Source organism: Pygocentrus nattereri, chromosome 26 (genome assembly GCF_015220715.1).
Source record: "Pygocentrus nattereri isolate fPygNat1 chromosome 26, fPygNat1.pri, whole genome shotgun sequence".
Taxonomy (NCBI): domain Eukaryota; kingdom Metazoa; phylum Chordata; class Actinopteri; order Characiformes; family Serrasalmidae; genus Pygocentrus; species Pygocentrus nattereri.
This window is the reverse complement of record NC_051236.1, coordinates 13,231,523-13,244,465: the sequence shown is the minus strand read 5'-3', so window position 1 is coordinate 13,244,465 and position 12,943 is coordinate 13,231,523. Positions and strand designations below refer to the sequence as shown.

At 38.9% G+C, this 12,943-nt stretch overlaps 1 protein-coding gene across 4 annotated transcripts in view; it reads left to right on the top strand.

Annotated features, from left to right (window-relative positions):
* The window catches only part of LOC108427579 (membrane-associated guanylate kinase, WW and PDZ domain-containing protein 3), a 149,449-nt gene that overhangs the window by 91,128 nt on the left and 45,378 nt on the right, over positions 1–12,943 (top strand). For all 4 annotated transcript variants that reach the window (XM_017697831.2, XM_017697829.2, XM_017697833.2 and 1 more), the window contains exon 3: positions 4,853–4,969. In XM_017697831.2, the coding sequence (XP_017553320.1) occupies positions 4,853–4,969 (117 nt within the window). The remainder of the gene's footprint in view (positions 1–4,852; positions 4,970–12,943) is intronic.

Sequence of the window (12,943 nt, the reverse complement as noted above, 5' to 3'; positions counted from 1 at the left end):
CATTCCATTACCACTTAGAACAGCTGTGGCTTAAATACAGACATTAGAATCATGTAAGACATGCAAATATTAGCACTGTTTTTAGTTTATATGTCAGTGATACAGTAGGCCCTTTACAGTGAGTAAATATTTTTTGAAGGGGCATATTTCCTCTTCTTCAGTGATGCACATAAGACCTATTTAAGTGTTTATAGCTTCCAGTGTGGAGAGCTTTAAACATTTTTTGGATTATGTTATTTAACATACCACCAAATGGCTTACAGAATAATTCATACAACCATACAGAGCAGCCACCTTTTTTATGTTAAACATATTTCCATATACTTCTCCACGTTTTACTAAACATATGATCACTGACTGCTTGACACATAATATTAGCAGTTTTTCTCCACACATTCTCTGAGATTCTACATCACACATTTGATAACAGTAAAAGCTACAAGTGCATGGTTTGTGTCTTTGGTTATTCCAAAGTACAGATACATTTATTTGAATACACAATTACATTTTTTAATGGACATACACATAGCATACATAAAGAGAAGTTAATTCTATGTCATACATATTTTGTATCACACATGAGTGCAGTTGTCTTTTTTCCTTTGTGTTTGTCTTTTTGAGAGATTTTCTTTGGTCTTTGTTGTATTAAATGACGAGTAATCCAAAAGTTCAAGAAAGTAAGAAGATTATGTTACTGCAATCTAGTAATCTTTTGGATTAGGCTACAGACTATCTTTTGACCTTTTAAGGGCTAAGCCAAGAAGTGGCTGCCTGGACATATCTTGTTATTTTTAACTGTAATGTAGTGATACACGTTTTTTATGCCATCTGATTCAGCACAAGCTCAGTTTTTTAACAGCAGTGTTGGGATTATGTTATTTTCTAGTTTTCTGTTCTTTTTCCTTGTTTAAGTTGATTATTCATTGGGAACCATTTTAATGCTGAAGAGATCTTTTGGGAAGCCAACCATGTTCTATTCTTGTGGTTTGACCAGTTACAGCAAATTGTCTTTTACGACACTTCCTAGGGACAGGAACAGAACACTCAGTTTGCACCATCAGCTCTGTTGTTTTCAGAATTCAAATCTCTCACTCTGTTTGGTAGGACCCTCTTGGGAATGGAGAGATGTAGAGTATAAAGCTTTGGGTCCATAAACTGTTTTCAGCCTGGATGTTGGTTGCAGAGATGGACAGACTGCTCTTTGATTCAACTTTATTCTGGCAAATGCTGCTCTCCTGCGTCTGACAAACACAAAGATCTGTGACACCATTAATTAGATGGGTGTTAAATGCTAGAGACAAACAATAGGACTGGAAATCATTTTTCTTTCAACTTGTTCCTGAAAAATTTACAAAAAACATACAGAATAAGATTGAATAATAAGACTGAATAATCCGAGTAAAGCAGTAAAGCATTTAATGACCCACGTTCATGAACCACGTTTAAAGCCACTTGAAATCTCTACTGTTTCCATAAGTGATGCTTTTAATTTATGCTCATACTAGTGATCTGTATTGCTATCTAGCTGTAAAGGCCACATCACACTCCTGACAATTAGGTCACTGTAGCCTTGTCATTGCTGCTCTCATAGCATTTGTAGTGTTTCAGCTCACGTCTTGAAGAAAATCTTGTTTTTAGAAAGCTTGAAGTGTTTTGATGTCTTTTAGAAATTGTGCCGGATTAACACTTTGTAATGCATTAAACACTGAGCCAGCAGTCGCATTGTGAAATGCAGTGTGAGAAGCTCTACAGTTACATCCCTGTTCAGATTAATCCACCAACTGGCTACCAAACAATGACCAAACAAAAAGAAATGTGTACAAGTAAATGTCAGATGAACTTTGATCTGTATACGCTGATCTAGTGTACAGGCCATACAGATGACTCTGCAGATGTAGTGTAGATCAGGTCGCGGAGACACAGTATATACATATGGCATATTGTCAGAAAACTCAACTTCTCCAGATTAGCGTAGAAAAACCATTTAGTTGATACCTCCAGTGGTTGTAAAGTTATTTTGTCATGTGGACACAATGTTCATTCTTCAAGAGCCAACAGGTAATCAGTAATATTTATACAGTAAACACAAACACACGCACACTGTTCAATTTGGGCCAGTGCTTCCACTGCAACCAGCTCAATCCGATGCAGACCTCTCACCTACACCCCCTCTGTTCCTTTGCTTCCTCTCTCCCTCGCTCTCTCACTCTGCCCTGGTCTAAAAGGGTCAGTTCACAGCTGGCCCTGAGCTTTCACAAACCCGGGGGAGTGGAGACCTTCTGTCACTGTGTGTATGGGTGTTTGTGGGTGGACATTTGGGCATGTGAATTCTTAGGCTTAAAAATAAATAAATATAAATAAATAAATAAATAAATAACAATCTGGAAAAAACGGAAACATCCTGTTTGCATTCCTCTTCTGTTTTGCAGTCATATTAGTCATTTTTGAAGTGAGAAAATCCAATTCTTCAACTCAAAATGATGCATTTTTTTTCTGACATGTTGCAATTAGATTTGCATGCTTTAATTATGTCTTGGAGGATTGGGGAGAGGCACCTTTGACAGTTTCTCTGCACCATGATGCACATATCCAGTAGATTGTGAATCATGTTAAACATGTTACAATAGTGCACCTTATTTTGACATGACTTCATAATTTGTGTCTCATCCTTGTCAAAACTGAGGAGAATCACACTTTGTTAGTCAGGTAGCTAAATCCTGCTTAATTCGCAACTAATTCTGGTATGACACCTGTCTTTCGGCGCAGTGGTTACAGCATGCCATGCCATATTTATGATAGGATTATATTGTATGCAGGGACAGGACTGTAGATTAGGAGAGAGAGAGACCCAGACTCTTTCTCTCTGTCACTCTTTCCCCCTTCTCTGTGTCATCTGTTTTCCATTCTCTGTGTTCTTGCTCTCTACTTTTTTTTACCCTTTTATCTGCTCTCCATCATTGTCGGCTACTGCTCCCTCCCTTGCTCCCCCTTGCTTCATTATTGTTATCTTGCTTTCTTCTTTTTTCCCCTCTCTCTTTCTGTCTCACTCAGTGGTTCATCTGCCTCTCACATTCACATTAGTAAGCATTCTCTCTTCCCTCCTCATCCTCTTCCTCCTCTTTGTCTGGCAAAGCCCACAAACTTCTCCTACTCTCTACAACTCTTTGTGAACTCTGGTGGAGTTGTCATTTTGGAGTTTGGCAGACGGAGAAGAAGCTTGAGACTTCTGGCTTTTTCAACCTTCTGTGTGTGAAACCGTCGCTTCACGTCGGTTTTTACTCCTGAGACTTCACAGGTACTTTTTGTCAGCATCGTTGGCCTGTTTGAAAAGCCTTTGCGTGCTGAAAGAACAAGTGCAGCTAAATGGGACATGCTCTGCTTCTTTTTTCTGACTGGGAACTTGCATTGCAGATTGTGATTGTGTAGCAAATGTTGCTCTGAGCAATGTTCGCAGTCTTAGCATTGATAGGCAGATGAAATAACCACCACTTTTCTAGATAGATATGAGTCTGAATGAGATGTTTATTGCTGCAGCCAGGATATATGACATACTTTTCTACAAATGGGGCAAGGTAGAGCAATATGACAAAAATATGATATAAATAATGCTTTAGAAAAACCATGAATACAAATATTATTATCCAGTTTTTAACTCACTTGCTGGACTAAATCCACTTAAACCGCAAATAGTTGTGCTCCCTGTGCTCCCTGGTTCTAGAACAGGTTTGTCAGACTCAACCAGTGAATGGGCCATTCCAACAAATCCATGAGCCAGAAAGAAAAAAAAAATAATGTTGTGCTGTAACCCAAACTGACCATTGTTAATTCAAATAATGCAAAATCTAAAACAGTACTATACAGGCACTTGTAGTAGACCTCAAAATATTACATGGGCATTTGAAATACTCAAAATGTTAACGTTCCCAGGAGCTCTGTCTTTTAAACCTACTTATTTGCTCGATCTAGACACTTGGCATCCTTTTTTTGCTGCAAGTTTATTAATACTTGGGCTCAACTTCGGAGCTGCTAAGGTAACATTAAGTGTCTGTACTGGTGGAACTGCAGCTGAAATGCATTTTTTTTTATTTGACAGGTGTGAAATTGCATAGAATTGTGTAGATTGTGTCCCATAGACTGTTGTTGGGGGAGGAGAGTCAGAGTGCACATTACGTTGCACTGCATGCTGGGGTAGTGCAGCACATAAAATAGGGTTAATATTAATAGAAAATAAAAATACATTTGCTTATATTCTAGCCCTGCCACACAAGCCTATAAGTATACCTATACTTATAGGCTTGTGTGGCAGGCCTAGAAGTACTGCCAATATCCACAACATGCTCAGAAAACATCTTTTGTTGCATTATCACATAATTTATCACAATAACAAAACATAGTGGTCATATTGGCCAGCCCGAAGTTAAGATTGTTACAATACTAAAACTATATTGAAAATTCTTTACCTGTATATCTTAGATATGTCATATTAGCACACACTATGTGTTTCATCTTTAGGCAAAATACAATGTAAACATAATGTTGGGTTTTTGATTTGTTTGGCATTTCAGTATTGAAAAAGCACAGAATTTTCAATACAACAATATATGCAGTGCCGCTGTCACAGTTGCAGTATAGGGAACACTGGTCACTATAGTTGTTGCTATGGTTCTTTCTGTGGTTGTCACTATGCTATGGTTCATTGATGTACCTATTTTCTGAGCTAACACAGGATCTGTGGATGTGTAGATCTTGTGGATTGCATGCATGTCTACATACTGAGAAAGAACCCTGAGGATAATCCATCTTTCTGATCATCTCTCTCTCTCTCTCTCTCTCTCTCTCTCTCTCTCTGCAGGCAAAGTGCTGAACACGGATTTGAGGCATTACCTCAGCCTGCAGTTCCAGAAAGGATCACTGGACCACAAACTGCAGCAAGTCATCCGAGACAACCTCTACCTGCGCACTATACCATGTAAAACTGACACACACACACACACACACACACACACACACACACACACACACACTTTCACACACACATACACACACCTTCACACACTTGTCCTTCTTGTCTATCTTCCAGTCTGTTCTTTATCTCCAAAGTTGCCTCTCATTTGGCTGTCAAAGTGGAAGCAGCTGCCACAGCTGAGTTTGGCGTCTCTGGATGTCTGGCAGTGGCAAGAGTGCTCGTGCATCTCCTCAGGCTAAAACACTGCTGTTCCACTGACCTGCTGTATTATTCAGCTAGCTCTTCCTTCCACTGTGAATAGCTGAATAAGAAGGCTGCAGTCCAAGCTTAAGAGGGCTAGAAGGAGGCATTCTGAGAAGTGTAGTTTTTAGTGAAGCCTCAGGCTTTGAGATGTTATCCTCTGCTGAATTTAGAGGAGAATTCTTAGACTTTTATTCCTCCTGTTATTTGCATTAGAGCACAACTGACATATTGTTTGGGTGGCAAGTCATACTGAAATTCCAGATGATAAGACATAAACAAGTAATCTCTTGTTACATATCTTGATGGATGTCTGATGTGAAGAGACTGTTGAGGATTAAGTGTAGGGATGCACCAAAATGGCAGTTGTGGGCTGATGACAATATACAATTTTTTTCATGTAAATATCTGCTCATGTCAAAACAAACATTTATAAAATGTTCATTATGTGCCCAAAAGTTTCTAGAAAGCTTTTCCAATAAGTGAATCGAGCTACTTTAAAGTGGACCCATTGATGACATACAGTGGGTTGCAAAAGTATTCATACCCCTTGAACTTTTCCATATTTTGTCACATTACAACCACAAACATAAATATATTTCACTGGAATTTAATGTGAAAGACCAACACAAAGTGGTATACAATTGTGAAGTGGAAAGAAAATTATACATGAATCAAAACATTTTTTACAAATAAAAAACTAATAAGTGCGACGTGCAAAAGTATTCAGCCCCCCTGAGTCAATACTTTGTGGAGCCACCTTTTGCTGCAATTACAGCTGCAAGTCTTTTAGGGTATGTCTCCACCAGCTTTGCACATCTAGTGACTGAAATTCTTGCCCATTCCTCCTTGCAAAACAGCTCAAGCTCAGTCAGATTGGATGGAGAGCGTTTGTGAACAGCAGTTTTGAGATCTTGCCACAAATTCTCAATTGGGTTTAGGTCTGGACTCTGACTGGGCCATTCTAACACATGAATATTCTTTTTTTTAAACCACTCCATTGTAGCTCTGGCTTTATGTTTAGGGTCGTTGTCCTGCTGGAAGGTGAACCTCCGCCCCAGTCTCAAATCTTTTGCTGACTCCAACAGGTTTTCTTCCAAGATTGCCCTGTATTTGGCTCCATCCATCTTCCCATCAACTTTGACCAACTTCCCGGTCCCTGCTGAAGAGAAGCACCCCCAGAGCATGATGCTGCCACCACCATATTTGACAGTGGGGATGGTGTTTTCAGAGTGATGTGCAGTGTTATTTCTCCGCCACGCATAGCGTTTTGCATTGTGGCCAAAAAGTTCTATTTTGGTCTCGTCTGACCAAAGCACCTTCTTCCACATGTTTGCTGTGTCCTCAACATGGCTTCTGGCAAACTGCAAACGGGACTTCTTATGGTTTTCTTTTAACAATGGCTTTCTCCTTGCCACTCTTCCATAAAGACCACATTTGTGTAGTGCACGACTAATTGTTGTCCTGTGGACAGTTTCCCCCACCTGAGCTGTGGCTCTCTGCATTTCATCCAGAGTCACCATGGGCCTCTTGGCTGCCTCTCTGATCAGTGATCTCCTTGTTCGGCCTGTAAGTTTAGGTGGACGGCCTTGTCTTGGCAGGTTTACTGTGGTGCCATACTCTTTCCATTTCCGGATGATGGATTGAACAGTGCTCCGTGAGATGTTCAAAGCTTGGGAAATCTTTTTATAACCTAAGCCTGCTTTAAACTTCTCCAAAACCATATTCCTAACCTGTCTGGTGTGTTCTTTGGACTTCATGATGCTGTTTGCTCCCCAATATTCTCTTAACCAACATCTGAGGCCGTCACGGAGCAGCTGTATTTGTACTGAGATTAGATTACACACAGGTGGACCCTTTTGAGTCATTAGCAGTCATCAGGCAACTTCTGAATGCAATTGGTTGCACTCAGGGAAAAGGGGGCTGAATACTTTTGCACGTCGCACTTATTAGTTTTTTATTTGTAAAAAATGTTTTGATTCATGTATAATTTTCTTTCCACTTCACAATTGTATACCACTTTGTGTTGGTCTTTCACATTAAATTCCAGTGAAATATATTTATGTTTGTGGTTGTAATGTGACAAAATATGGAAAAGTTCAAGGGGTATGAATACTTTTGCAACCCACTGTAAGTATTGCATTGTGCACACAGTTTGTGTAAGCTGCATGTGAAAATGTTGACCAATAGTATGTGATGTTCTGGAGCAGCCACGTGAGCCTAAGGTCACCATGCCCAATGCCAAGCATCAGCTAGAGGGGTATAAAGCTCCCAAGGTCTGAGGCTGTGGAACAGTGGAACTGTGTTCTCTGTATTGATGAAGCTCCAGGCAAAGTGATCCAGAACTAATCATTCAACATCAATACCTGACCTCACTGATGCTCTTGTTGCAGAATGCAATCCTAACAGTAGACTCACAATGTTCCAGCTTCTAGTATTAACTCATCCCAGAAAAGTAAAGGCCGTTACTGCAGCAAAAAGGGAATCAGCTTGATTTCAGAAGAAATGTTTAATAGAAAGGTGCCTTAAGAAGGATAGATAGTGTAGAAAATGAGATTTAACTGGATTAGCATTACAGAGACTTTTCTAGACTAAGTCATCAAAACTAGACATCTGTTCAATGCAGACAATTTTTAAAGCAATTAAAATTATTATTATAAAGCAATTATAATTATTGGTAAAGCCAATATCAATCTGAATGGAATGTTTCTTCCTCGCATGCCAGTCTTAATAGGGACTACTGAAGTGACTGTAATCTTCTGTGTACTTCTGTCGCAGCAATACAGGCTGAGGTTATGAATTAGAACTCAAATCACCATCATCTGGTCTGAACAATTTAAGGGCAAATATCCAGTTTTGTTAACCAACATTCTGACTGAGATTAAATCGATGTTGTACAGATGGTTATTTGTTGTGCTGTCATGTGCATAGCACATGGGTGCTTTTGATTGGTCTAATTAATCTAGAGTCAATTCACAAGTTATCAATTTAAATTCATCTACTTAAGATAAAGTTGTTGATCATATAGGCTACTGTTAAGATCTAAAATTAAAACTACTTTCAGATCTACCATCGTGGATAAAATTTAAAAATCATGGATATTAATGTAGACCTAACTGTAATATTAAGGTGAGTTGTAATACAGAAATATGTAGAAAAGGGTGGAAGAGGTATTTAGCTTAGCTTTTTTATACATATATATATAAAACTTTTGGTTAGGACCTAATTTGCATGGCTTTCTTCGGGTGACAAAATAAAGGCCATGTCCAGGATACTCAACAAAAAAAAGCAAGTAAGCTGTGATGCAATATACGTGAAATGTTTTTCATTGTTTCCAAAGACCACCAACCATTGCTCTTTTCCACCAAACCAGCATTACAGCCAGTGCAAATTTCCAGTGATTTCTTCCCATTTCATCTCGCAGATTATCTGTGTCTTTTATCATCAAGAAGAGGCTTGTCCAAAGACATAGAATTCGAACCATCCTGTATATTAAGCATTCTGGAAGCAGAATATTTGATTGCGGCAGTGTTATTTCTGAGCGCTGTGGTGCAAGTGAGACTGAAGAGTGAATTAATGACTGCTTGCCCGATGAGGATAAAGCACAGTGTTACTCTTTGATCTGTGTGCAAAATGAGCCGCACTGAGACAACTCAAATCAAATCAAATAAAACTTCAGTGCATGCCAGCGATTTAAGCATAGCGTACTCTATTGCTGTCCTTAGGTCACTCCACAAACGGCCTAGTTACAGTTTGACATCTTTCTTTCACTCTCCATCCCCTTCTCTTTCCCCTTTCCTCTCCTTTTGTTGCTCTGCTATGTGTTTCTGTGCAATACCATGTGGCCTAAGTCTGGTTCAGCTGAGAAAGGGCATGAGTGGGAGAGAGAGAGATACAGAGAGAGGGAATTATAGGCAAAAATGTATAGGGAAGAGGAATCAGCTGAAAAGTAGAATAAGAAAGGGCTTAGAGGAAATGAACACAGCGCCTCCGGTGGAGTTCTTAATAAAAGCCTTTAAAAGCTCCTCTGATGGAAAGAGAGAAGGAACAGCCTCAGGTGGTACTCAGCTTCCCCACTTCATTCCTCCTTTCTTTTCTTTCCTCTCATCTTAGTTGTAGTAAACATCATGTGAAGTAGAGGACGCTAGTGAGGCACTACATGCTGTCCTACTGCAGCAGTAACACATAAATCATTTTAACCTTCTGTTCTTGGATGCATTCTTGGGACCCAGTGCATGCATTCATTGTGCATTCATCTATCCTCTTAACACTACCGTATTACAACGGTGCTCCAAGGAAGGAATAAATTAGCTGTTTTCAGTATAATTTACTCTTAAGTTGAAGTCTAATTTCTACAGGCACTTGATTCTGGCATTTCAATATTGAAAAGCTAAAGTAAATGTACCTCAAATGACAAGCCTGGTGGCATTTTCTAGCACCAACATGAACAGAGCTGAGAAACGTCAGCTCTTATTTTTGGCCTTTTATTCAAAAGAAATGCCACCCTTGGATTCCTCTTGTGTGCAGCTAAACAACCAACTCTGCTCCAAAGTAGGTCCTAGAGGACACAGCAGATACACACGTGTTCATACGCATGCTCACACATCTTTAATGTATACACTCTGTAATTATTTACCAAAGGTGTAGTTGGTACCTAATGGGCCAGATGTATATGTGCACAGGAGCATGATGGAACCACAATATGCACCCACAACAAGTCTGAATTTATTGTTTCATTTAAGACTGCAGCTTATCATGCAACCTATGCAGTGAAATAACAGACCCACCAACAATCTTGAGACAAACCAAAACATTCTGCAGAGGTGTTATCTTACACAAGCTGACAAAATAGTGTTTGTGAAGTGATAGCACAGACTGCTTGCATATTGCAGCTGCATCATAGAATATTTTGCACTTATCTTCTCGTGTGTCTGGTGCTGAGAGTTTAAACAGTGTTATTCTGATGGTGAACATTCTTTCAGCATGTGCTCAAGGCTCAGGCCTCAGTCTTACTGTCATTGTTAAAAGAAATCTTTCAAGGAATTCTCTTTTGAGACCCTAATGCAAATTTACACCCAGTATAAATAGGTGGAGGAAATCATTGCAAATCTAGCCATGTAATATCCTCTTGCTTTTTGTGTAAACCTACCACATTGTGCGTGGCCAACCCTAAAATGCAGAAAGAGAAGAACATTTTGTGTTTTGCCATGTTTACAGCCCGTAAATTGCACATTCAGACTCTGCTTCATGCATAACGTATCTGATTTGTGCCTGAAACCGGCTCAAAAGGCTTAGTACTTTAGGCATTATGTGTCCAAAAGTTTGTAGACATCTGCACAACTGTCAGTTCTTGAGAAATCAAGGATACGAATAAAGTATTAATCATTAACACTAGAAGTTGTAACAATGCTGTGAGGATTTGATTGCATTCAGTCATGGGAGAATGACAGACAAGGTACTGATGTTGAATGATTAGTTTTGGATCACAAACATCAGTCCATCTCACCCAAAAGATATTCAGGGGAGATCCATCATTCAGCCCAATGCTGATGGGGGAGTTATACCCCTCTAGCTGGTGCTTGGCAACGGACATGGTGACTTAACATCATGTGCAGCTGCTCCAGTGTCCTATTCTATTAGCAGTGCTCTTCTATGGAAATGTCAGAATTTTAAAGAAGTTGAGTTCACTAATTTACTAATTGTCTGGATATGTATGGATATATATTGTATATTGATAGATGAGTTAGGATCAGAATTACTTTAATTGGAGTGTTAATTGCTCAAAAACAGATGACTGTTTTGTGTAAGCAATTTTATAAAAGCTGGAAAAGCACATCTGCTGTGCACTTCATTTATATGCTTCGTAGTCCTTCTCTCTAGAGTGCTGGAAGATGTGACTTTGCTTCACTAGCACTTCAGCCACACAAGATGTTTCCTGACAATGGTGTAATACGTTCTTGTTCTTGTGAGTTTAGCTAATTAAGCATATTTCAGAGCTTTCTTTATTATCTCTCACTCTCTCTGTCTCACAGCCATACATGGAAACTTGAAAACAATTAAATATATGACTCTTTTAGTCAACAAAAGCCCCTAGAGTCCTTTTTTTCCCTCTTTGATGCACTCTGCTTGTGTTCTCTTTAATAAAGCCCAAGGACCAAACAGCCTATTTTTATAATCCAAAGACAGTCAGCTGTGCCAGTTTTTTATTCAGTTATCACATATTTGAAGGGATTGATTCCTTTTCCATTCAGTAAATCATCTGAATTGGCTGTTTGCAAAATTTAGAGAAAGTCCTGCCTCCCTTAGTTACTGTTGCTACGTCCATCAGACTTTCAGCTCAGGCTATCTGGCATCCAAAGCACTTGGGCTAACAGACTAAAAAGTTCAGCAGTACAAAAGAAGAATGTAGAAGAACACTGAGGAGTAAGTTTGAAACACTTTTTCATTTTATTAAATTTTGGTTAAAGTCAACAAAAATCACATTTACATTATTCAAACCAGGGAAATCATTTAGTCTCTCAATATTAAAGCAGTAGGTTTTCTTGTGTAATAAGGAGGAGAATTTAGTCACTGAAGTTACCCTTGCAGATGAGCTAAATCTAATAATGGAACTTGTCACAACAATATTAACATTAGATGCTGATGAGCTAGTCAGCGCTGAAAAGGACATGTCATCTGTTACACAAGGTCTTTTTAAAAAAAATCTGTGAATCAATACAAACATTGGTATGTATATGAGTGCATTCATATTTATCTTAATGCAATGTTTTATTCACAGATATAAATGGTATGCAGTCCTGTTTAATCTGACTAATTTATAATGCTTACTCTTAGCGGCAAGGTTAAGGAAGGCTAACTGGTTAACTAACTGTTCTTACCCTTTTTTTGTCACAGTATTTATTGTTCAAATTAAATAATAACCCAGATATAGTTTAGCTCAGAGCAGGTAAATGGCTGTCTGTTAATAGTTTTGACACTGACCTGTGAATGTAGCCTCCAACATAGATTCATTCAAAACCTTTTCAGCTTCAGGAATGAAATAAAAACAGCACACTCTAAGGATGATCAGAGTAACATGTGTCCGGCATTCCTCAGTAGTCTTGCAAGCCAGACTTCTTTTCACTACACAACTGCCTGCCTTGTCAGAAAGAGGCCGTTAGGCTGCCAAGACAGACTGACATGCAGAACGACCAGTTACCAGCCTGCTGTTTTGTTGCAGTCTGTAGAAAATCATACAGATATGCATTTTGCTCTGAAAGGCTTGTTTTTCATCACAATGTCCAGTGCAGACAGCTGTTTGCTATTTTTGGCTAGAGTTTAAGCCTGAAAAACAAAACTTTGTTTCCTGTCTGAATAATGAATGGTGCACTAAAGTGCATATACAAAGATATATGTATAGCATGTCAAACGCAACTGACAAAATCCCAATAGCTGTGACCAGCTTTGTGTGCAAAATGGAAAAAGAGCATCTGAGCCTAAAACTTTCACTTCCCTTAATGACAGAAGTAGCATTTAGAGAGATTGAGATTGGCTGAGAGGTGTGTCAAATGCTATTTTGCAAACAATCAACTGCATTTAAGGTGACATAAGAATTGTTACTTAATGAATCAGATGAGTAGTGTTAGTTCCATTGATGTGGAATCTATTCTAACTGTGATATGTTGTAAGAGAGTGTTTTTTAGGAACGCTGAGGTTACTGGCATTGGCACTCAAATACATTTACAAGCTAACTTGTAT